Genomic DNA, 25,573 nt, shown 5'->3' with positions numbered 1-25,573 from the left:
GAGGGGTAGGGAGTAGTGAGGTGGAGAGGGAGTGGGGTGGAGAGAGAGGGGGGAAGCGGTGGGTGAGGAGGGGGTCTGGGGGAGAGGAGGGTGGAGAGGGAGAGAAGGGGAAGGGGACAGAGAGGGAGCGGGAGGGGAGAGTTTGGGGTGGGGGAGGGCGCGTCGTCAGAGATGTGGGCTGGTTCTTGAACGCAACTGCAAGAAGACAGCGTGGTTTTTTTCCCCAAAGGTCTTGCGAGCGAAAGCAAGCCGGCGACCTCTGGTGGGCTGCGAAAAGCGGAGAGAGAAACCCGGAGCGCTTAGCAGCTGGAGGGAGGGGGCGGGGGAAGGGTGCGGCTTCAAAAGCGGCGCCGGCCGCGAGGAGAAAGTTCTTCAGCGCGTGAGCGCCGGTGACCTCGGGATCTGCAGAACTTTCTCGTTCTTTCTGCGCCTTTTGAAGAATGGGGGGGGGGGGTGTGAGGGTGGTAATGTAACTCGTGGAAAACTGCGCATGCGCGTTGACAGCAGCTGCATTAATCAAGCGCACACGCACACACGATATACGACTAGGCCGACTGTCACACGGGGGGCCTGGTCCCCCAACACAACCCGTTCCCCCAACGCAATATAGCCCCACTAACCCATAGCTCCCACGGGAGGCATGGTCCCCCAACTCAACCCGTTGCCAAACGTAAGATTCCAGCAATCCCCTGCCTCCCCCAGCACTGGACTTAAAAAAAATTCCAATTGCACTCCCCAATTGCAATAGCAATTCACCCTCCTGGCCTGCCGGGAGCTGGAGTAAGTGTTGATGATGGCAACATTGTTATACATGTCGGGTGGAGGACTGTGATATCCCATTCAGGTGATTACACTTCCCCTGCCTACCAAATGCAATCCACCCTCCCCCTCCTGTTGAACCACCTGCTGCCAGGAGCTGGAGTAAGTGTTGTAATGGCAACATTGTTGCAAAAGTTTGGTGGATTACTGTGATATCCCATTCAGGTGAAAACTTGGAGGAAGAACAGAGTGTTCCTGTATAGCAAATTTGTATCGAAGTCTGTTGGAAGCTGGTGCATAAAGGATTTTAACAGTAAAAATATTGTTAAAGTTGGCTTTTTTAAACCTTGAAATATCATTAATGTGAAATAACAAATCTGAAGAAAACTTGATTAGACAGACGACGGGAAAAAGCCGAGTAAGATTCTGTGAACATTTTCACACTATTGTGTACCGTTTTGGTGTTGCTCCTGAGATCACAGACAGACAGACAAAAAAGTCGAGACTTTTAATAGTATACTAGACTAAGTGGGACCCGTTGGGTCCCATGTTCACACGGGAGGGCTGGTCCCCCGACGCAATATTCCACCTCTCCACCAATTCCAATACTGTTGGCCAGTGGGGGGGCTTTCTGGAGTGCTGGTATGGGTTCTTGGGGTGGCAGCTCAGTCCCTCAAGCCTGGATCTGGTGGGCTGGCAGTTGACATGACTATTCCTTGAAATTCCATTTCAAGCAGGGTGCAAGGCCACCAAATTCAAATCCATGTTCCTACCATTTGAAGCAGGTTGCAAGGACATCAAATTCAAGTGCAGTTTCTTACCACTATGAGCAGGGTGCAAGGCCACCAAATTCAAGTGCAGTTTCATACCACTTCAAGCTGGATTTAATGTCACCAAATTCAAGTGCAGTTTCATACCACTTTCAGCAGGGTGCAAGGCCGCCAAATTCAAGTGCAGTTTCATTCCACTTCAAGCAGGGTCCCAGGCCATCAAATTCAAATGCAGCTTCATACCATTTCATGCAGGGTGAAACGACCATAAAACCACACAAAACACCAAACTCAGTTCAGTAGACATTCAGTGTGTTCTGTTGATTCACAGCTCAGAGTCATGACCTCTCCCTCCCCTATCATGCAGAGACTGAGCCACACACACACTTCCGGGTTTTATAAACCCTCCCCCTCCCACTGGAAAAGGTGTGGCTTTCAGGGCGTGATTGTCAGGAGAGAGATTCTCAACATTTTTAAAATATTAATAACACTTTTCTTTTTCATTGATGGGAAGAATTCTCTGCACCTGCTCAGCGGAGGGGGGGGGGCTGAGTAAGATGGCCAAATATCACAGCTGTAAGTGGTAGCGTTTTATCTAAAATCAATATAGAGTGCAAACAGGAAGTAAGTGCATTTGCAGTAGTGCTTTTTAACTTTAAGCCAAAGCACCCAAGCTGCCATTTGCAGTAAGTAGTGCCTTTCAACTTCAAGCCAAAGCACCCACGCCAACATTTGCTGTTAGTGGTGCCTTTCAACTTCAAGCAAAGCACCCAAGCCACCATTTGCAATAAGTAGTGCCTTTCAACTTCATGCTACCATTTGCAGTAAGTAGTGCCTTTCAACTTCATGCCACCATTTGCAGTAAGTAGTGCCTTTCAACTTCAAGCCAAACCACCCAAGCCACCATTTGCAGTAAGAAGTGTCTTTCAACCAGGCCAAATCACCCAAGCCATCATTTGCAGTGCCTTTCAACTCAAGCAAAGCACCCAAGCCACTAGTTGCAGTAAGTAGTGACTTTCACCTTCAAGTCAAAACACCCAAGCTATCATTAGCAGTAAGTAGTGCCTTTCAACTTCATGTTAACGCACACAAGCCACCATTTGCAGTAGCGCCTTTCAACTTCAAGCAAAGCACCCAAGCCACCATGTGCAGTAAGTAGTGCCTTTCAAATTCAAGCCAGAGCTCCCAAGCCACATTTGCAGTAAGTAGTGCCTTTCAAATTCAAGCCAAAGCTCCCAAGCCACTATTTGCAGTAAGTAGTGCCTTTCAACTTCAAGTCAAAGCACCCAAGCCACCATTTGCAGGCAGTGCCTTTTTACTTCAAACAAACCATATTTTCATTTTCAAACCACATTAAGGGTACTCACAGTTGTGTAGACATTTGTTCAGTGTAATTCAGAGCTCAGAGAGATGTGACTCTTGGCTTCATCCATCTTGCAGAGTCTGAGTGAAACACACCACTTCCTGGTCTTATAGTCCCTCCCCCTCCCTCCAATAGGGGCAGCAGAGAGAGTGGTGAATTTTTTAAAAACATTAATATCTCTCTGATTTGTCATAGATGGGAAAAATCCTCCGCACCCGGAAGGCGGAGGGGGGCTCTGAGCGAGGTAGCCAAAAATGACGGCCGTAGGTGGCGGCGTTCTGTCGGAAATCGCAGCACAGTGGGCCAACAGCGATCAAGATCAGAGATTTAGTAATATAGATAGATATGATATGATTTACAAGGATGTTGCCAAGACTCGACTGCCTGACCTATAGGGAGAGGTTGGGCGAATTTGGCCTTAATTTCTTGGAACACAGGAGATTGAGGGATGATGTTCTAGAGGTGTATCACATCATGAGGGGAATAGATGGAGTGAATGTACAGTCTTTTTTCCCCCTCTGGGTGGGGAATTCAAGAGCTACGAGGGCATATGTTTAAGGGGGGAGGGGAAAGATTAATAGGGTCCTAAGCGGCAACCTTTTTTTAAAAAACACACACACACACACTCTCAGTCGGTATATTGATCAAGCAGCCAAAGGAAGCTCTAATGAGGCAGATATAATAACATTTAAAAGACACTTGGACAGGTACATGGATAGAATAGGTTTGGAGGGACATGGCCCAAACGCAGGCAAATTGGACCAGCTTGGATGAAGCATCTTCACCAGCATAGATGAGCTGGCCAAAGGGCCCGTTTCAGTGCTGCAGAATTCTATGACTAAGAATTTGAATTACTAAGGCTTAGAAGGCTATGAAGCATGAACTAGTAATGCAAATTATAGGCATACTTGATGGTCGGCACATATTTGGAAGGCCGAAGGATCTGGTTCTGTGCTGTGTGATTTAATAATTGATAATTACTGTCCACTTACCTGTTCTTGGGCAGCATTTAACATTGGCTCCTGAATGTCTGTGTACATGCGCCTCAAGGCATTGTAACCACCTGGTATACTTTCTAGATTGCTTAGTGCACGATCTTGGTTCCTCATCATTTCTTGCATCATAGCTGGGTTTCGAGCAAGCTCCAGAGTCTAGTTTAAAAATTAAGATACTTTTTTTAATTAATCAAACCAGGTAACAGTAGTGCACCAAATGCCAACTAAGTTGGAAAATGAGATTCAAATATAAAAGAAAAAGGCACAAGTTAAGCTATAGTGCACTGAATTTAGTTTAGTCTAAAATTAGGTTTATAATAGGATTAAAGATAGCACAAATTTAGGTTTTAGCTGCATGTCACCTACTAAATAGAGACCAAAGATTTTGTAAAGCCCAGTAATCGTTCAAAAAGCATTGAGAGGCAAGTAATCAAAAAGCAATTGTCGCATTAAACCACGGGCTTAAAAACTGAAAAATGAGAAAATACTGATCAGCTATCACACCTACATCCACCCTAACTTTCTCTGCAAGAAATCTACATTTTCATGCTCAAACTCAAACCAGTGGCAACTTGGTGGGAACTTCAAACAGATCCCTATTGTGCCCCATGCAGGAATACATCTCTCCACCTCACTCCTGGAACTCACTTCAGACTCCCACACCCACAAGGGTCTGTTTATATAAACAGGAAATAAATCTGATTTGTTGATTTCCTTCTGAACTTACCTGTCTCATTATGTCCGGGTTGTTGAGCATGTGACTAATCTCTGGGTTTCGCTGGATCAGTTGCTGCATCTGTGGGTTAGTCACAATTAACTGTCTCATCATCTCTGGGTTTGACAGCATGTTCTGCACAAATGGGTTTTCCATGATCTGCGACATCATCTCTGGATTCGACATTAGCTGACGTTGCATCTGATTTTGTAACTCCATAAAATTGGATGAATTTAATCCCAAGCTGCTCAAACCTGCAAGTCCTCCTAATCCACCTAGATCACAATATATTATGATTACTGATCATATCATATCAATGCTTCATGTAAGTAATTCAACACAAAATAATAAAATAACCTTTTAAAACACAAGTTCCATCCTTTGCCACAAGTCTCCAGTAAGGGGAACGGTTAATAATATTTCTTTGCTGGAAGCTCCAGCATGCATCAATAGCAGATAAGGTTTGGTTTCAGTTGAAGTTCAGAGGTAATCGTACTCCAGATTTATATACAAAAAAAGTTTAAAACCTCCCACCCCAAAATCATGGAAAGATATGCAAAACGTCTATTAGAACAGGAGGAATGAAAAGGATAAATAAAAATAAATATGCACTTGGAGCCATAATGCAGTCAAGCATTTTCTTCCAATTTATACCTCATTCCCTCGAATCTCATCAACTGAATTCAGATTACATACACACTATTTATTGACTAAAGTGGCCCAAAGTCTACTTGCATGTCCCTGCTGCACTATGTCCTCAATTATTTTTTAAGAAGCCATGGTGGTTTTCCCTCTGTGATAGCAAGGGGTGTTGCATGCGTACGCATGTGCGTGTGATGTTGGAAGAGCAAGGAGGTGGTTTAAACAAACTACTGTGGCTCTGTGATCCTATCCTGGTGCCAATATGATGCACATTATGTTCTTTTCTTGGTAATCAATAAAATAGTAACCAATCTCTTTGGTATTCTGGGGAACATTTGGTAAATATTAGTTTACATTATGAGGTTGTGACTCATACTGGTTTTAACTAACTAGCATCAGCTTCAGAGTGATTGAAATGGTAACCTTTTAAGGGCTAGCAATAGCTTCTCTGTGCAACACCTTAATGGATATGACCACAAGACTCCACCTTGAACTTCTGCGTCCGTTTTATTTTGCAACAGGTAGCAAGTGCACCGATGGAGACATCACTAATTTGTCAGCCCTGGTTCTGAGTTCAATGATTAAGGGCTCATGTCCTGTACATTGATTGTTGAGGATGGGCTGCGAAAAATTAATCTCAGATATGCCTTTTTGACATACCAACCACCTGCTCAGACTGTGTAAAGGCCCAATACAAACACTTTGATAAGTTTGTTCCTTCATGTGAAAAGTTATGTATATTCCATGCCAACATTAGTGCATGGAGAGTAAATTTAGAAATGCGTATCAGGACAGGAGTGCTAAACAAATTCTCAGTACTCAAATAACAGATAAGTAGCTCAGTTGATTATCAGTTTGAAGGTTGATTAACAAAACAGTTACCGAGGCTGGTGGTCGAGCCGGTGCTGCTGGAAGATGCTGAAGTGGTAGCAGTGTTCCCTTGGCTGTCAGGTTGGCTCTGTTGGTCTGGAGGTCTGCACAACAAAAATAGGAACATTTTAGAGATTTTACTGCAATTTTTTAAGGCAATGATTAAAGCACAGTATGCTCAAATATGTATATCAAAGTTACTTAAATACTCAATCTGAACATCAGGCATACCAGGTCAAGTAAAATATACAAAAAGTGAAGCTCTCCCCATTTTGTACCCCAGCCCAACATCAGAAATGCAACTTTTTTTTAAAAAATAGGACACTATGCCAATTTTCCATTCCATAGCATGAAACCTCGTGTGAGGTTGCAAACCGATTGCCATAATTATAACTAACCGTGTACCCAAGTTAATGACTGATTTTTGACAGAGAACATTCTATTTAGTTAAAGGTCAGGATGAATGGTTCATGTCAGCTGCTTTTAAAAACATTGGGCAATTGATGCAAGAACGAAAGCCAGTTATGATGATCTATAGTGGTGGAACCAGATTCAACAATACATTTCAGAAATGAAATGGACAAACCACACATGAAAAGGTAACAGAGTAACAGAAAAACAGGACCAAGTGGAAGGCTACAATTAAGTGCAGGCATAGGCACTTATGTTCTGCTTCATTATTGTATATTAGCACCAGCAGCAAGTCTGAGGAATGGCAAGTAATCAGAAGAAACTGTTTCATAGTGCAAAGATGCTGCAGAAATTTTAACGTCTCCACATGGCATCTCCTGTTTTTAAGATGAAAATGCACAGCAGCTTTCAATTTTATGTTGCCCACTCATGTATTTGAGGTGACTCTTAGGTCCCTGTGTCTTTATTGCATGCAACCCGTGCTGTATCAATTTTATTTCATTATGCATGGAGTGGATGAAGAAAACCCATTTACCTCAACATAAATTTCTAAATTGATTTCAATTTCTAAAATTGCCTAGTTTCAGAAAAGTTTCCAAGAGGTTGGAAAATAGCAAATATAATTCCATTATTCAAAGCAAGGATAGAAACAAAAAGCTGGTAATATAGGTCCGTTAACATAACAATTGCCAGCGAGAAAATGCTAGCTCTTAAAGACATTATTATTAAGTGCCCTATTAATCAGGCAAAGTGAAAATAGTTTTGAGAAAGGAAAATTATATCAACCAATTTATTGGGGTTCTTTGAACATGAAACATGATTAAAAGGAAGCTGATGAATGTACTATATTTAAACTTCCAGGCATTTGATAAAATGCTACATTAAAGATTATTGTGGAAAATAAAAGCTCCTTGTCTAGGAGATAACATAGACAAGGCATGCGTAGCATGCATAGAAGATAGTATGGTTAACAGGATTTATAAATTTATAATAAACATTTATAAATGTCTTCAATGAATGCACCAAAGCTATGATTACTATACTTGCTTATGACACAAAGATAAATATAAAAGTCATAAAGAGGACATTTAGAGACAAAGGAAAAATACAGATAGGTTAAATGAGCGGGCAAATTAGGCGTTATGTGGGAAAATGTGAAACGGTCTATTTTGACAGGGTAAATACAAAGAGCATATTATCTAAATAGTGACAGATTGCAGAGCTATGAGATTCAGAGGGATCGGGATGTCCTAATGCACTTTTCACACAGGTAAAGCAAGTAATTAGAAAAGCTATTGGAATATTATCATTTGAGGCTAGGGGAACTTAATACAAACTAAGGACTTTATTTGCTTGCGTAGTATCTTTTTCAGCATTCCCTCAAGATCAAGGACAACTTTCTTCCCCTCCAGTTTTGTGGGTTGTGAGGGAGCTCATGGGGCCAGCATGGGAATCAGAGATGGAGGTGGAAGTGGCTGACAGGTAGTACAAGATAGTGCACCATCCACGGCTAATGCAGAGTTTTGTGCGCTCCCATCCACAGCTGAGGTTCTCAATGCCATCATGAATCCTCTTTCTGCACTTCGAGGAGTCATGGAACAGTGGTCCTCAAAAGTCAAAGAAAATTGAACACATTAACCTTTTCTTCATCCAACTTATTAGCGCATCCCTTGACAATGTCAGCTTCAGGGATCTGGTGTCAGGCAAACAAATGTGGCCTGCCTGAATTAGCTGACCAAGTATAACTAGGGTTACAACGCTGGGGATGTTGGTCAAGGGCAGTGCTTCTTAAACTGGTGAATGGTTTACCCAAGAGCGAATGAAATTATTTTGGGGTGAATTAAACTAGAGGGGTGAATGAAGGGTGAATTACTTAATTTATTTAGACATTTATATATTATTTTCTGTACTTAAAAAAGGCATTGCCATTAAAGTGGTTAGTAAGCACTTATTGGTTTTAATGGCAGTGGAGTTGGAAATTTGATATGTTTTTTTTCTCTCTACCTAATTTTCTAATTTCAAAGTAGCAGGATATTTCCCAAATTTGTTCAAAAAGTTGAATAAAATAAACACTTAAGAAATGAGTTAATTTATGTTTTTTGCTCATGTGACAAAATAAATTAAATATAAAATTACCAAAAAAAATAAGAAAATTTAGTTGAGGGTGAATGAAAGTTTGCAATATACTCAAGGGTGAATGACACTGAAATAGTTAAGAAGCACGGGTCTAGGGGATAAATTTGGTTCACTTACCATTCCAGTGAATTTGGAAAATTTTGCAGGGGTATAATTGGTGGCTTTTTTTAGAATGGCATGAGATGCCTACTGTAAGTTGGTGAGGCCAAATTTGGAATATTGTATACAATTAAAAAATGTAAAGTAAAGATGTTAATGCTTTGAAGCAGTGCAGGTGTTTCTAGAGTAATACCTGGAATGGACAGGGGTTGGCATCAGAGGAAATGTTCTTAGTAGAATTGGCTCAAGGTGTCATTTGGCCTATTTCCGTTCCTAATTTATATGTGCATTATGTCCTGTGAACCAAATCTAATAGGAATTTGATTCTAAAGCAAGCAATAACAAAATTAACTTATTTTAAAACCCCTTTTATCACAATTATATCACAAAAACGTAAATGCTTGAAATTTAAAACAAAACAGAAAATGCGGCAAATATTCAGGCAAAATCTGTAGAGAGATGAACAGAGTCAACATTTCAGGTCAATCTTGTTCAGTAAATGTCACTGAGATGAAATATTAAATGTTTCTCTCTCAAAAGACGCTGCCCAGCCCTTTGAATATTTGCAATATTTTCTGGGTTTTTTTTACTGCATTCTCTTTGCTTTGGCTTGCAAATATGCATTACCTGCTTTGAGTTTTGATTACCAGATGAACTGTGAGTCCATCATGTATTCCATGCTGGGCAAGTGTATCTGGGTCTTTAAGTATCTTTCCAGCAAATATTAATACAAGCAGCTCTGGCTGTGTCTTGAATCGCTTGGCTATATCTTCCTTGAACTGTTTAAAATTAAAAAAAAGAATGTTACTATATTACTCTTGTACTGTCCCTGGATATCTTTACACAGAAGAAACCAAGTATGCAAACTCAGTCAAGTACATTCAGAGATCATGATCAATAAGGCAGGGATCACAGCATATTACACCAAATAATCAATAATTTGCAAATAAAGTCAACAGACGTTACACAGAAAGGATTGTCATAAGAGAGCCTTTCATTCACAAGTAAAAAAATTCAGATGCTGAAAATCTGAAATAACAGGGAATGCAGGAATTCCTAGCAGGTCAGGCAACATCTGTGGAGAGTATGGTTAAATGCTAACTGACCTGTACACTACACCCAGGATATTTTGTTTTCATTTCACCCTTAACCTCACATCTCATTGGTGGTCTTCATCAGATCATGTGATAGGAGTAGAATTAGGCCATTCGGCCCATCAAGTCTGCTCCGCCATTTAATCATGGCTGATCTATCTATCTCTCCCTCCCAACCCCATTCTCTTGCTTTCTCCCCAAAACCTCTGACACCAGCACTAATCAAGAATCAAGATTTAGGCTGTTTTGTTTCATGACCATCATGGGGTAGTCATTCTATCAATGCAAAAGGCATCATTAAATGTACACCTGCTGCTGTGTAGTCAGATCTGCCAGTCTGGATCCTGATCAGAAGTGCCCTGTCTAATTTCCCGATTTCATCCAGAAAACTAATTTTTGTGTATTTTATTGCTAAAGAAGATACTATTTAATCCAACATATTGGTCTAAAAATATGGCTAATTATAAATGCATTACTATAGAGACTTTCACCTCCAAATCACGATGAATATCATGTAAATCTAAACTATATTAGGTGCTACTGGCTCTACTTCAAATACAACCCAGCAAGTCAATTGCTGAGGTGGCATTTGGACAAATATTGTTTGCAGTGATAAAGTTTGAAGGGATGGATTATATTTTGTTACTGCTGCATTGTAAGTTATGTATTCCTCTTCTATTCTGTTTGCACCATTACCCCCAAATCACCAGGTGATAAAAGCCTCTGCTACAATACTAAATGCAGCTAAAATGCATAAACATTCCAGACATTCCATTCCAGGATTAAACTGCAAAGTTTGCAGTCAGTTCCTCAATACTGGAATAACCATGTAAATAATGTGAACATTGCTCATACTTTTACCATTTAAAATTCTGAAAGTGAAATAAAGAGAAAAAAAAATTGCCTGACAATATTTCCCCTCAACCAATGTTTGTGCCCCACAAAACAAACATACTTTACATAACTAGATACCTCTGCATCCACCACAAAAGCATTCATCCATCCATCAACCTTCATAGTAGACAATCAAACTCGCGAAATGCCACAACAATTCAAAAAATCTCATTTTGAAAAAAAGGTTACAAACTCCAAACATTTGGCCCCAATTTTAACTAAAATACTATTTTCTATATTTTATCCACTCCAGTGAACTAAATATAACATTACACAACAGAATCCCATTATATTGTCTTGCATATTTCTCTTAGACATATCCAGCACTTTCAGATTGTCTCTAAAATGAAACAAATCTCCTCTGCAGTGAATTCTACTGCATTGTTATTTGCATTTACGGGAAAACATTTGTTTCCGAATACACAGGAAATTGTGCCCCCCCCCATGTTTTAAAAGCGATTTCCGCCCGTGTTAACAGAATGAATCTTACATTAATCTGTTTCTTTGCTTTCCAATTCTAACGAAAGGTATTTGACCTGAAATGTTAAGTTTTCCCCCTTCTATAGATGTTAAATTGCAAAGTTTATCTAGCATTTCTGCTTAGATGGCACACAAAATCTCAGTTTTGTTTATCGCTAGGATTTTTTCGCCACCTTATTCACCGTTCTCCTTTCCTTCAAGCGCACCTAGTTTTGTTCCGATCGGTGGAAGATTACAAAAGTTATGAAGGTTTAAAAAAATGTGAGATCAGCAGATTGGTCTTCTCACATGTCAATCACCATGAAGGTAGCGCACCTTCCGGCACCAGCTGGGGACTAAAGCCCCGGAGACGGGGCTGAGTCCACAAGTGCTGATTGAGTCTGCAAGAGTGGTCGGGAAAGCCGCTGTGTGGAGTCGGGAAAGCCGCTGTGTGATGCCGCGGCCGGTGGCTGCTGAGTGGAGACCCCCCCCCCTCCACACACCCCCCCCCCCCCCCTCCACACCCCCTCCCCCCCCCCCCCCCCCACACCCCCCCCCCCCCCCCTCTCCACACACCCTCCGCCACACACCCACCCTTTACCCCTCCCCGTTCCTCCCCCCTCACCCCAACCCCTCCCCCACACAACACCCCACCCCCCCCCACCCCCCTCCCCAACGCCACCCACAAAATTAGTTAACAGTATTAAAGTCATGAATATAAAATTAAAGATCTAGTCAAGGAACTGTTGATGCTGGTTTACAAAAAAAAGTTCTGGAGTAACTCAGCAGGTCAGGTAGCGTCTCTGGAGGACATGGATAGGCAATATTTCAAGTTGGAACCCTTCTTCATTCTGAAAAGGGGCCCCTAACCTAAAACATCACTTCTCCATGTACTCCTGAAATGTTGCCTGACCCGCTGAGTTCTTCCAGCACCTTGTATTTTTTTTTAAACTAACAATCTCCCACAAACCAATAAAGTAAAAAATAAAAATGAAAGTGACAGGCTAGTGTAGATTGAAGAACACGCCAAAACCTTCACAGATTATACTGATTGCCATTAAACTGCACTTCAAAGTTAAATAGACAATAGGTGCAGGAGTAGGCCATTCGGCCCTTCGAGCCAGGGCCGAATGGCGGCGGCTGATCATCCCCAATCAGTACCCCGTTCCTGCCTTCTCCCCATATCCCCTGACTCCGCTATCTTTAAGAGCTCTATCTAGCTTTCCCTTGAAAATACCCCGAGAACCAGCCTCCACCACCCTCTGAGGCAGAGAATTCCACAGACTCACAACTCTCTGTGAGAAAAAGTGTTTACTCGTCTCCGTTCTAAATGGCTTACCCCTTATTCTTAAACTGTGGCCCCTGGTTCTGGACTCCCCCAACATCGGGAACACGTTTCCTGCCTCCAGCGTGTCCAAACCCTTAACAATCTTATATGTTTCAATAAGATCCCTCTCATCCTTCTAAACTCCAGAGTGTACAAGCTCAGCCGCTCCATTCTCTCAGCATATAACAATAATTGATTATAAAGCAAAAGATTGTACCCAATATATAAAGCAGCCAAAAATAAGGTTCCAGTATTTAACTGCACTCTTAGATCCACACACCATTTCACTTGACAAAATGTTACACATCAAGCATTCCATAAAGTTTTTTAATTATTCACACCACCTACTACCGTAAATATCATAACACAAAATGAGAATTAGAGGATACTATTACACCAAAAATACCGATCGCTTGCTCCAAACTAGCCACAGAAATCTTAAAAAAAAAATTATACCAGCAATGAGCTTATGATCTTTATTCGTAACCCTCTTATTCTTAATTACATTGTAGAAAACCATCATTTTGTGCATTTATATCCAGTTTGGAAATGTAATTGGAAAATTAATAGACACACTTCACCAATTTCTCGGAACTTCTATAGTTCTGAACTCTGAACGGTTATCCTCTAATTTTAACAAGCAGAGTGCATAATAGCTTAATGCAAATTATTTGCAGGATAGGTTCAAGGGGGTAAACTCCAATAACCGGCAAACATAGACAATAAAAACAGAAAAGGCTGGGTTAGTCAGCATCCATGATGAGAAAATCAGAGTAAATATTTTACTTGATGACCTTTCATTAGTCTTTATATTTAACATTTACTCACTCGTAAAAACATTGAAAACTTTTACAGAGAACGTGGACAAACATAACCAAGTTAATCTGGGGTCAAGCATAACATTTAGAAATACAGGTGCACAACCTTTTATCCGACGATCCAAATAACGAAAACCTCCGAATAGCGACATTTTTTCGGTCCTTGAAGAAAGGTCCTTGAAAACGTTCACCGAGGGCGGCCCGCAGAGGTGACAGCGGAACCTCCGGTCGGTCCTCGAAGAAAGGGGAACTAAATCCCCATTCATAAAAGAGGTGAGGGTATATTGCGCGGGAGGGTTAATAATTGACAATATGCTGCTGCCTGCCCGCTGGGTTAAAAAGTTCCCACGGTAGACACGATACACAGTGTATCGTGAGTCTTGCGTGGGAACTTTTAAACTTAGCGTGCAGGCAGCAGCAAATTGTCGCTCCCTTCAGTTTCACCCCACCTACACCCCTCTGCTTCCCGGCCATGTGTGTGACCCCTTCCCTCCCCAGCTCCCCGCTCATTGCACCGGCGCGGGGGCTTTGCACTGTCTTCACGTCGGCGATTCTAGCAGCGCAGTGCAGTCACCGGAGACGTCAGGACCAACGGGACACCGACCCCCAGGCCCACCGCAAGCACGGAGAACCCAGAGACCCACAGCCAGCAGCAGCCCAGCCCCGTTCCAACTCCAGAGGAAAACTGCAAACTGGCCGGAGACGTCAGGACCACCAGAAGCCGCTCCCCGATGGGCCGCTACGGCGACAAGTGGCAGTTCGCCCACAGCCCGAGCTGCGCCCTCTCATCGGGACACCGACCCCCAGGCCCACTGCAAGCACGGAGATCCCAGATCAGCAACTCCAGCCCAGCCCCGTTCCAACTTCAGAGGAACACGCAGTGTATGGGCAGAAGCTGATAGTGTGGAAGGTACTTCTTGTTCTTGGGGTCGCGTTGGAGGGGGAGTGGGCTGTTTGATCGCCCCCTACTATCCCAGGGACAGGAAGACAGGACGTTCACCGAGGGCGGCCCGCAGAGGTGACAGCGGAACCTCCGGTCGGTCCTCGAAGAAAGGGGAACTAAATCCCCATTCATAAAAGAGAAGGTGAGAGTATATTGCGCGGGAGGGTTAATAATTGACAATCTGCTGCTACCTGCCCGCTTAGTTAAAAGGTTCCCACGGTAGACACGATACAGTGTATCGTGAGTCTTGCGTGGGAACTTTTAAACTTGGCGTGCAGGCAGCAGCAGATTGTCGCTCCCTTCAATTTCACCCCACCTACACCCCTCTGCTTCCCGGCCATGTGTGTGACCCCTTCCCTCCCCTCTCCAGCTCCCCGCTCATTGCACCGGCGTGGGGGCTTTGTACTGTCTTCACGACGGCGATGGCTGCAGGTCAGTGCAGTCACCGGAGACGTCAGGACCAATTGGACGTCGACCACCAGGCCCACCGCAAGCACGGAGAACCGAGAGACCCACAGCCAGCAGCAGCCCAGCTCCAACTTCTTCTGCCGGGATCAAGGCGCAAACTCGCGACCTTGCGGATATGAGCCGAGCACTCTACCACTGAGCCAGCCATTAAAATCTACGCAAAAAAATTTCCATTCCGAAGACCGACAAATTCTGAATTACGAAAGGTGTCTGGTCCCAAGGCTTTCGGATAAAAGGTTGTGCACCTATACTTAACATCTGAATTAGAGGCCTGTCAGCATAACTGGGAAAATCTGAGAGTTTAAATTATTCATCAGAATGGAATAGATTAGGGGAACAGAAGGAAACAGTATAGATTTTTTAAGATCAAGAACTGAATTTTTGAAAAGCATTCATAATCAATGAAGACAGCATATTTGCTGCAGTGACATGAATTAAAAAAAAAACTATTTTACAAAGTCCCCCCTAGCAGACATACCAGAAAAGTGGCAAATGAAAAATTGGTTCATTGACAAGTAAAGGCGAATGGTTGATGGAACACGAACTGGCAAATGCTGTTTGCCATGAGATACAATGCGTGTAAGGGCTCTGATCCCTTGCTTTCTAGTATATCAAAGGTTTCAACTAAATGATAGGGCACATGAATTTGTAACAGATTCAAAAATTCATCATATGGTTGTCAATGAGGAAGAAGTTTGAAAACGAGGAAAGATATCCTTGGATTGGGTCTGTGCATACAAAGTTGGGAAATAGAATTCAATGTATTATTCAAATGGTAGGAAAAGGAGCACAAAGACCTTGAAACACAGGCCTCAAGGTTCCCCAAAGTAAGACGGGTACATAAAGTGCTTAAAAGGACTTGTGAATTGCTAATATTTATTGGACTAGATGGAACTAAGAGAAGTGAGATTGAGCTTCAACTATGTAAAACACCAGTCGTGCCAGCTGGAGTACTAGAGACTGTCATGGTCACCACATTAGATGTGATAGCACGAGAGAGTATGCAAGGGAGATTAACAAGAATGCTGAAACGCTAGAGAATTTTAGTCAGTAGGAAAGATTGACAAACCAAAGGGTCAATTGAATTATGGCATAAAAATTTATGGAAGACTTATACAAAGCGAGTCAGAAAATCCTGTTCACTTTAAAAATCTTAAACAGATTTAAGGCGATTGACAGACGGATGAGAGGAAAAAGATGAGAGAATTCCATCTGCACATTTGAAACCTTGTTTTCAATTCAATCACCTGAACAAATATGTGGTGGCTTAATGCAAATGAAAAACAATGAACTTCATATTTTCCAAACAATGATAATTCTCTATGTATAGGTTACACAATGAATAGCTAATTTAGCCCCATTGTTCCTGAAATGCCACTCAATAAAATTACAACTGATCTTTTCCATGAATGCCATTTCCCTGCACTAACTCCATGTCCAGATTCCCTTAACATCCAACTGTCCATTGATCGGTCTTCAATACACTAAGTGACTGAGCTTGTACAGCCTTCTTGGATTCCAAAGGCTTGCTCTCACACTGGGTGAAGTAATAACTTCTCATCTCCGTCTTGATCCTTGTTTCAGACTATGACCCCTGGTTCTAACAATCTAGCCACCAAATTATGCCTTGGAAGAATTCTGTACGTTTCAATGAAATCATCTATTATTCTCCCAAAATCAAAGCAAATCATATGAGGAAAGATTGGAAAGACTGGGCTTTATTCACTGGAATTTAAAAGGATGAGAGGATATCTTATATAGAAACATATAAAATTATAAAAGGACTGGACAGGCTAGATGCAGGAAAAATGGTCCCAATGTTGTGTAGTGTTAACAAATTTGTGTTAAGTACGTAGAATGTATGTAGCGGGTACGTCGAAGCTCGGGATGTCTCTTAGCGGCTCGTAACGCTAACGGCAGGTACTCGGGAAACGCGGTGAGCTCGTGAAGTTTTTTCAACATGTTGAAAAACGTCCTTGAGAGCCCCGAGTACCTACGAGCGGCTTTTACCGTAATTCTCCGAGTTCAAATCAGGGGAAACTCGGGAGGACTCTTGAATTACCTCGTGCAGTGGGACAGGCTCTCAAGAATAAAGGGAAGGCCATTTAAAACTGAGATGAGAAAAAACGTTTTCACCCAGAGTTGTGAATTTGTGGAATTCTCTGCCACAGAAGGCAGTAGAGGCCAATTCACGGGATGAATTTAAAAGAGAGTTAGATAGAGCTCTAGGGGCTAGCGGAATCAAAAGATATGGGGAGAAGGCAGGCACAGGTTACTGATTGTGGATGGTCAGCCATGATCACAATGAATGGCAGTGCTGGCTCAAAGGGCCATATGGCCTCCTCCTATACCTATTTTCTATGTCCAGTTTGCCTAATTTCTCCTCAGAATTCACACTTACCATTTCAGGAATCAATCTGCTGAAGAAAGACAAAATGCTGAAGTAACTCAGTGGGTCAGGCAGTATCCTGAAGAACATGGATAAGTGACATTTTGAGTTGGGAGCCTTCTTCAGCCAAGTGTCTTCCCTTGGTAAACCAGCATCTGCAGTTCCTTGCTTCTTCCTCAATCTGCTGAACCTCAACTGCGCTTAAACTGCAAATAACCTTCCTTACGTAGAGAAACCACACCTGTACGCAATATTCCAGACAAAAACTCTCCAGAGTAAGACTTCATTTACAGACTTTTTCCCCCCAGTAGAGGCCAACATACCATTTGCCTTCCCAGCTGCTTACCTTGTCGACAAGTTAACTTTCAGTGATTCGTGGGCAAGGACTCCAGGTCCCTCAGAACCTCAATCACTCAATAGCTGCTCGGTGTTTGTATTTCACAAAGTAGACAAGGTCACTTTTTTCACGTTATATTTAATGAATCATGTTCTTGCCCATTCACCTACCCCATTTCTCTCACCAAAGTCTAGCTGCGTTTACTCCCAGCCCCACACTAATTCCAAATTCCTCAGCAGACGAATCCATTATCTGTGATTTCCTCATACAATTTGCTAATAAAGATCGTGAACAGCTGCAGCTCGGTACCAATCCTCACAGCTCCTCACTTGTGACAGTTTCTCAGACCAAAATGATTTGCTTATTTCTAATCCTTTTACTGTCTGATAACCAATCAGCAGTCCTCGCCAGCACATTTCCCCAATAATGTGCACTCTTAAGTTTTATTAAATAATCTTGTATAACATTATTGAAAGTACAAATACACCACATCAATCTGCCACTTATTTATTCTACTTGATTCAAATTCAAAAAGCCTCAAGATTTATAGAAAGCAAATTCCCTTTCATAAATCATTGCTAACATTCCACAAACGTATTATTATTTTCTGTGTGCCTTCACTAATAGATTCCCCCACTATTGGTATCAGGCCCTGTTCAGAAGCTCCCAGTTTTCCCTCTCTCTTCTTAAATACAGGAATTACATTTGCCTTTGGGAAACTATGGAATTATAGAAGACGACAACCATGCTGTCCAAGATGGCTACCTGAGCTAGGTCCATTCCACGTGTTTGCTCAAATTCCTTTACATCCTGTTCAAATGCCTCCACCATTTCCCTCTGGCAGCACATTCTACATACTCCCACCCCATGTGAAGAAGTTGCCCCTCGTTCCCATTAATCCTTCCCCTCTTGCTTTAAATCTCTGCCCTCGAGTTCCAACGCCCCAATCCTGGGAAAAAGCCTATGGCCATTCACCTTACCTATGCCATTCATGATTTTATACACCTCTCACCCCTCAGCCTCTGAGTAAGAAAGTCCCGACCTATGCAATCTCTCCTTATAACACAAACCTTCCAACCCCATCAACATCCTTTTGAATCGTTGCTGCACCTTTTCCAGCTTAATGACAGCATTCCTATAGCTCGGCAACTGGAACAGCATACTACACTTCAAGTGCAGCCTCACAAACACCTTGTACAGTTGTAACATGACGTCCTAACTTTTCTATCAATGTCCCCGTTGCATCAAAACCTGGATTGACAACCTGAACATCCAGGAACGAAGGAGACTAGTAGGTGGTAGGTACTGTCTGTACCGACGTACAGGTACCGACTTTCCCACCATTGAATAGGAGGCGCTGCCTTAAAAACACAGCCAATATCAAACCACCCTGGCGAAGGTCTGATTTTGTTCCTGCCATTGGGAAGGTGGTACAACAGCCTGAAAAACATAACTGCCTGCTGTAAGAACACTTCTTCCCAGCAACCATCAGATTCTTGAACACTACACAACACTAACCTCAACAATTATGATCTTCTGAGGACTTCGGTTATGTTTGCAGGATTATGGTCTTGACTCTTTGGATCCCTTCTAAACTTCTTACCTCTCAACTTAAACCTATGCCTTCTTGTCTTAGACAAACCCACCAGGAAAAAAATAATGTTGCTATCTACTTAATCTAACCCTCTCAAATGGTTACATCTCTCTCTCTCTCTAGCCACCCCTCAGCCTCCACTATTTCAGGGAAGAGAAACCCTATTTATTCAGCTTCTCCTCATAACTGAGTGAGAGAATGGATGGAGAGAGTGAAGCGTAATATACAGAATTGAATACAAGACCGACAAAATTTCAATATTAGAAAGCACTTGGAAGTCTTATATGGGATGAAAGTGTTTGCATAACCTCAGGAAAGTTACTTGAAAATATATCACGACTAATTCTGCACACTGGTAGTGTCTGCACACTTCTAGTCAACAATAGTCATTTTAATAACACTGATTCACTTGATTTGATGCTTGGTGAAGATTTAAGCATGTATCACAATTAATTTTGAATTTGTTTTATCAGAAAACTTTTTTAAAACAAGTTTCTATACAATTTATAATAGTCATATTTTAAAATTAGCAGTTGAAATCATGAAACATGGAAAATAATTAATATATCAAAACATTAGAAGACCACAGCAAACTACAATTTGTCCTATAGTCTAAATATCAATACAATATACAAGTTCTCAAACTTCACAAAAGCAGGGAGAAATCACAATCAATAATTGAAAATGTGCTTGTTTAGTACAAATTACAGTTTAGATTTTCGAATACATTGGTGCAATAAAGAGTATAGCGTCTCAGTTAAACACATGGATATTATGACTCAGATCCAACTCATTCAACTTTCAGCATTCAAAAAGCACACTGGAAGTCCAGAATAATCCTGCCTGTTCATGTGCCCTTCCAGGTATCATAGGACAAAAGCATTTTGACAATGAGCTGTTGAGGAATTAACAAGCTACGTCTTGGAAGACTCTCCCTTTGTGTAGTTGAATAGGTTAGATGATCACATAGGCACTGATGCTGTGTACGTCTGACAACCTGGTCTAAGCCGCGTGGTACCCCACCAAATGGGTCAGGTATTATTCTGATAAATCATACAGGTTTGGCTCGGGCCAGACCCCATCAAGCCAGGTCATGTCAGCACTGCTCAGCAATTCATCCAGGTCGGGAAGATTTGCTCAGCTCTTCATCAATATTTGCCATCTAATCTTTAGCCAGATGAAATTGTTAAATAAATGTCAACAGCGTTTTCAGTCTACACTAATAACTGAATGATGTTTCCAATTCTGCTAAATTTTAAGCAGCACAGTAACTGTTCAATTATAAATAGGTAAATATTTTCTGCTCCTCACATACTGTATAATGGAATAATACAGTATACTGTATAACTAGAAATTATATTCCCCAACCCGATTCATTTAGGGAGTACATGGCTACCATTTAACTAATCGAGTCATAGATTTTGATATAGCATGGAAACAGGCCCTTAGGCCCAACTTGCCCATGCCAACAAAGATAACCCATTTACACATTCCACCTGCCCACGTTTGGCCCGTATCCCTCTAAACCATTCTTATTCATATGCCCATCCAAATGCCTTTTAAATGTCTTTATAATACTGCCTCAACTACCTCCCCGGCAGGTCATTCCATACACCTACCACCATCTGTGGAGTACAAATAGTTTGCTAGATTCTACCTTCGATTTAAACCAGCATCTGCAGTTCTTAGATAGCTTGATAGATTATCAATTTAGACATATCTGTTCAAATAATGACATATTGTTGATTGCTTCATTTAAACTAAATTTAAAACTTTCTGAAAAAGATCTTGCAAGAGATTGGGATTCTAACTTGCCTGAAATACACACATTTCATGCAAGAACATTACAAGTGAATATTGTACCCAATTTTCAGTTTTATTCTCTTACTTTGGGCCACAATCACATATTATCCTGTTCTGACAAAGTTGCATTTCCATTGCCCTATGTCTAGGTCTAACCGTTTTGCCATTTTGTACTATATCTGCACATTTCTACTTTACTGTGAAATATTTTGACCTCCCTCATTACTTTGATAAATCTCAAAAATCTTTCCAGCTACCTCGGGGCACTCAACTATCCAACTACATTCTTCGCTTCGACAAATGTTGAGAGGCTACTGCACCTCAGACGCTCTATGGGAATGAAATCAACATACCAATTAAAATCTTCTACAGTAACTGCTGGCAGACTCCACAAACACATGTTGTCAAGCTGGGAATGGTACAGAGAAGATTTACAAGGATGTTGCCAGGACTAGAGGGTCTGGGCCGTGGGGAGGTTGAGTAGGCTGTGACTCTATTCCTTGGAACGCAGGATGAGGGGTGATCTGAAAAAAGTGTATAAAATCCCGAGGGGAATAAATCAGGTAGATGCAGTCTTTTGCCCAGAGTAGGTGAATCGAGGACCAGATAACACAGGTTTAAGGTGAAGGGAAAAAGATTTAATAGGAATCTGAGGGGGTAACCTTTTCCACACAAGAGGTGGTGGGTCTATAGAACAAGCTACCAGAAGAGGTAGTTGAGGCAGGGACTATCCCAACATTTAAGAAACAGTTAGACAGGTACATGGACAGGACAGGTTTGGAGGGATATGGACTAAACGCGGGCAGATGGGACATGTTGGTCGGTGTGGGCAAGTTGGGCCGAAGGGTCTGTTTCCACATTGTATCACTCTATAACACAGAACTAAGGTCCAGAAAAGTAAAATGTAATTTGAAGCGAGCAGTTATTAAATGTAGGCAGATCGAACATATTTCCTTGACACGGCTGTAGTTCGTGCCGCAATCTTGCTTTGATCTACATTGGGAACTGTTAATATCAATCCACACTAGAAACCTGCCTCGTCAAATCACGCTTACAATATCACTAAATTATCCAAGTATGATATACATGTTTAAAATCACCATTAAGGCGTAAACACTGTTTACTACTCTGATCGTCCCCGACCCTTGAACTGTTGGGAGAGCAGGAGGATGTCACGATGACGCTGTTTAAAGTCTGGAATGACACAGCGTGACTGCACGCTCCGCGCTCTTCATTTTTCCATCTCTGAGGGAACAAAACGCCTGGAAATCACCACCCGCAAGATTAAAAACTGGGCCGTCTGTCCGCACAGCCGTGCGTCGCGGCTGCTGACAGAGGGACCGGGGGCCACACTGGCCCGGCTCTTAGCCACCGGCCTGGCCCGGCCCGGCCCGCACGCCCGGGAGGGAGAACGACATGATGGCCCGGCTGAACTGCTCTGGACCAAAGATCCTCCAGTATCTTTGCTCTGGACGGCCCGCATGGCAGGCAGTCAGTCGGGGCTGGTGACGAGAGGGGGGTGACACGGGCCCACCTCGGGCAATGTGGGGACCGCTCTGGGAGTGGGGTGACACGGGCCCACCTCGGGCAATGTGGGGACCGCTCTGGGAGTGGGGTGGGGGTGACACGGGCCCACCTCGGGCAATGTGGGGACCGCTCTGGGAGTGGGGTGACACGGGCCCACCTCGGGCAATGTGGGGACCGCTCTGGGAGTGGGGTGGGGGTGACACGGGCCCACCTCGGGCAATGTGGGGACCGCTCTGGGAGTGGGGGGGAGGGGGGGGGGTGGGGAGGCTCCGAGCCGTCCGCGGGCCGAGCAACGAGCCGCGCGCCCTCCGTTTACCCGCTGCCCTCGCCTCGCGCCACTCGCCTCTTTAACGGTGCACTCTGGCGCGAGCTCGAACTCCTCTTTGTCTTTGGGAGTCTTGACGGTGACGCGGATGTCCGCGCGCGCCGCGCTCTCCGCCATCCCGGAGTCGCCGCCGCCGCCGCCGCCGCCGCCGCACCTCAGCCGCCGTCACCCGTCAGCAGCAGCAGCCGCCCCCCGTTCACAGCCCGCACACGCCGCCACCACCGCCACCGCCCGTCAGCCGCCACCGCCACCGGTCAGCTTCCTCATCGCAGCGCGGCACCACGGGAAGTCCGCGGGGGCAGGCCGGCAGGGGGAAGGGGCGGGACCACTCCTCCCAAACACCGCCTGGAAAAATTAAAAAATATTGACGGCGGGGCGACAGCGGCCGGGGAGACTTTTTAAATGATATTTATTTCTCAAAGGCTGACTCGGCTGGTTTATGACGTTACATCCAAACGGCGATGACGCAATGGAAGGAGGAAGTTGCCAGAACCGGAAGCTGGAGTAGAGGCTGCCGGGAGAGAGGCGCAGCTGGGCAGAGCAAAGATCTCATAGCCAAGAGCAAAGATTGGCCAAGAGTCAGGAATGTCCTATTGTCACATGTCCCAGGTACCACTATCTACAACAAAATATGTACACATACTAAATAATACAGTAACCGAGAAAAAAGGTTCAGGGTGAGTATGTATGTGTATACTCATGTATACCAAGAGTTAAGTCGAGTATTATTTAGCAATGTTACAAAATTTTGAGATTTAAAAAATCAAGTCTGCAATTTATCCCATCAGATAAAGCATAACAATAAGTTTAATTTGACACCAAATTCACTTTCATATCTCAAGTATTAAAAAAGTTATGACCATTTTCATACTCGGAAATTAGCATCTTGTTCCCTATTGATTTTCAATGGGCATTACAAAAAAGCTGTGATCTTAGATAGTCAAAAGCACATTTCTTAAGGAAAGATTAACATTTTTAAATAGCCCAAGTGTCCAAAGATTATTCACAAATAATTCACAATATAACATGATTTTTATATCTAATTTACATTAATTTATAGGCCAAATGGAAGGAATTTAGTGTTCAATTGCTGTAAATAAATCGGTTTTCTAGTGGGTTCATGTGGAACGCGCAGGTTTAGAATGTTGACAGCACGCTGGATTAGTGCCCTCAAATGCCGAGGAAAATACTGGGGGATATAAAAAGCCCAAAATGGGCTACTCGCTATAGAAAATTATAATTATAGGGTTATATACATGCCCCATTTAATGTAAAAATAAGGTACATACCTTTAATTGTTTGCTTTATAAAACCCTGGGGCTGCCAGAGCTTGCGGAATGAACGAGAGCTTTTAAATTTATTATATCTACTCTTCGAGGCCTATAAAACTAATAATAGCTTTTGGGACCGGGTCTTGCAGCGATTCTCCGTTAATGATTTACTAGGCTGAACATCTGCGATTGGAACAGCCTAGTAAAAATCGGGTTTTAAACCCGCCCCCTCCAAACAGCTCCAAAATCACACACAAGGGGGGGGGCAGATGCTCAGCCACGATTCAGGTACGTTTTTGTAACATACCTATATTATTGTCACATGTCCAGGGCTGCCAAAAACGGGTGAAAGTTGAGAGTGAGAAATTGCGAGGGAGTGTCGACCGAGGGAAGGGAGGGAGGGGGGGGGGAGGGTGTGGGAGGGGGTTGTCCCCCCTCCCACGGTAGGGAGCTTTCACATTTTTCAGCTTGAAATTGTGCAATCTGGTGCATACTGTAGCGAGTCTTTTAACTTACACTTGTATGCAACATTTATGCTTTAAATTGGATTAGGTATGAATATGGTTAGGCTAAATTGCATTCCTAATTACAATCGACAGTAGAGCCAGGCTCTGATCAACAGGTGCAGCACATGAATGACTATTCATGTCTGGAAATCAGATTATAAATTCATGCTGTTATGCATATATATAGATAAAAAATACAGAGAAACAAGGCAAGAGTCGGACTGTTCTGCACAAATAAATCAAACCTTACCCTTTGACTATTGAAACAAGACGAAAATAATGCCGTATATTTAATCGTATATGGTTCAATGGAATTAAGATATATATGTAAAACATATATATGGAAACAGGCCCTACAGCCCATCAATACTCTGCGGAGAGCAAACGTCTCACAGCCGCTGCTGTTGTCCTTCTACCGATGCGCCGTGGAAAGTATCCTCTCCTATGGAATCCTGGTGTGGTTTGCTAGCTGTACTGTGGCTTAGAGAAGGGCGCTGCTTCTGTGCAGAGCATTACAAACGCCCAACTGCCCTCCTTGGATGACATATATAGGGCCCGATGCGTGCGCCGGGCCACAAATATCAAGCAGGACACATACCACCCTGCCAACCACCTTTTTACTCTGCTACCCTCTGGGAGGCGATTCAGGACTCTGAAGGCTCGCACTGGTAGACTAAAAAATAGTTTCTACCCATGTGCGATAAAAGAGCTAAATTCCAACAGAGAACACTGGGGAAGCAAAATGTAATTCCAAGAAATGCCGCCAAATTCTTTTAAATTCTTTTAAAATACCTATTTTTTATTTTATTAATAAGTGTACATATGTGTTAATGGTTGTCGTGTTTGTATTTTTTTTAACCGGAGGAGATGTAATGGAATTTCGTTGGACAGTATTGTGCAATGACAATAAACGTATTCATTCATTCATTCATTCAAGTCCACACCGACCAGAAATCTATCATGCTACACGCCAGGGACAATTTACAGAAAATTAACCTACAAACCTGCACTTCATTCGGATGTGGGAGAAACCGGAATATCCAGAGAAAACCCATGTA

The 25,573-nt window shown here is 42.8% G+C and overlaps 1 protein-coding gene across 2 annotated transcripts in view; it reads right to left on the bottom strand.

Annotated features, from left to right (window-relative positions):
* Positions 1-23,010, bottom strand: part of LOC129695743 (ubiquilin-1-like) — a 33,157-nt gene extending 10,147 nt beyond the window's left edge. For both annotated transcript variants that reach the window (XM_055632974.1, XM_055632975.1), the window contains exons 1-5: positions 22,757-23,010; positions 9,388-9,539; positions 6,127-6,218; positions 4,615-4,877; positions 3,885-4,043 (exon numbers count right to left, since the gene is read on the bottom strand). In XM_055632974.1, coding sequence (XP_055488949.1) covers positions 3,885-4,043; positions 4,615-4,877; positions 6,127-6,218; positions 9,388-9,539; positions 22,757-22,855 — 765 coding nt within the window. In that variant the 5' untranslated portion in view covers positions 22,856-23,010. The remainder of the gene's footprint in view (positions 1-3,884; positions 4,044-4,614; positions 4,878-6,126; positions 6,219-9,387; positions 9,540-22,756) is intronic.
* Between the last annotated feature and the right edge of the window lie 2,563 nt (positions 23,011-25,573).

The sequence above is a fragment of the Leucoraja erinacea genome, chromosome 3 (genome assembly GCF_028641065.1).
Source record: "Leucoraja erinacea ecotype New England chromosome 3, Leri_hhj_1, whole genome shotgun sequence".
Taxonomy (NCBI): domain Eukaryota; kingdom Metazoa; phylum Chordata; class Chondrichthyes; order Rajiformes; family Rajidae; genus Leucoraja; species Leucoraja erinaceus.
The sequence above is the reverse complement of the archived record's forward strand: the minus strand, read 5'-3'. Positions and strand labels throughout refer to the sequence as shown.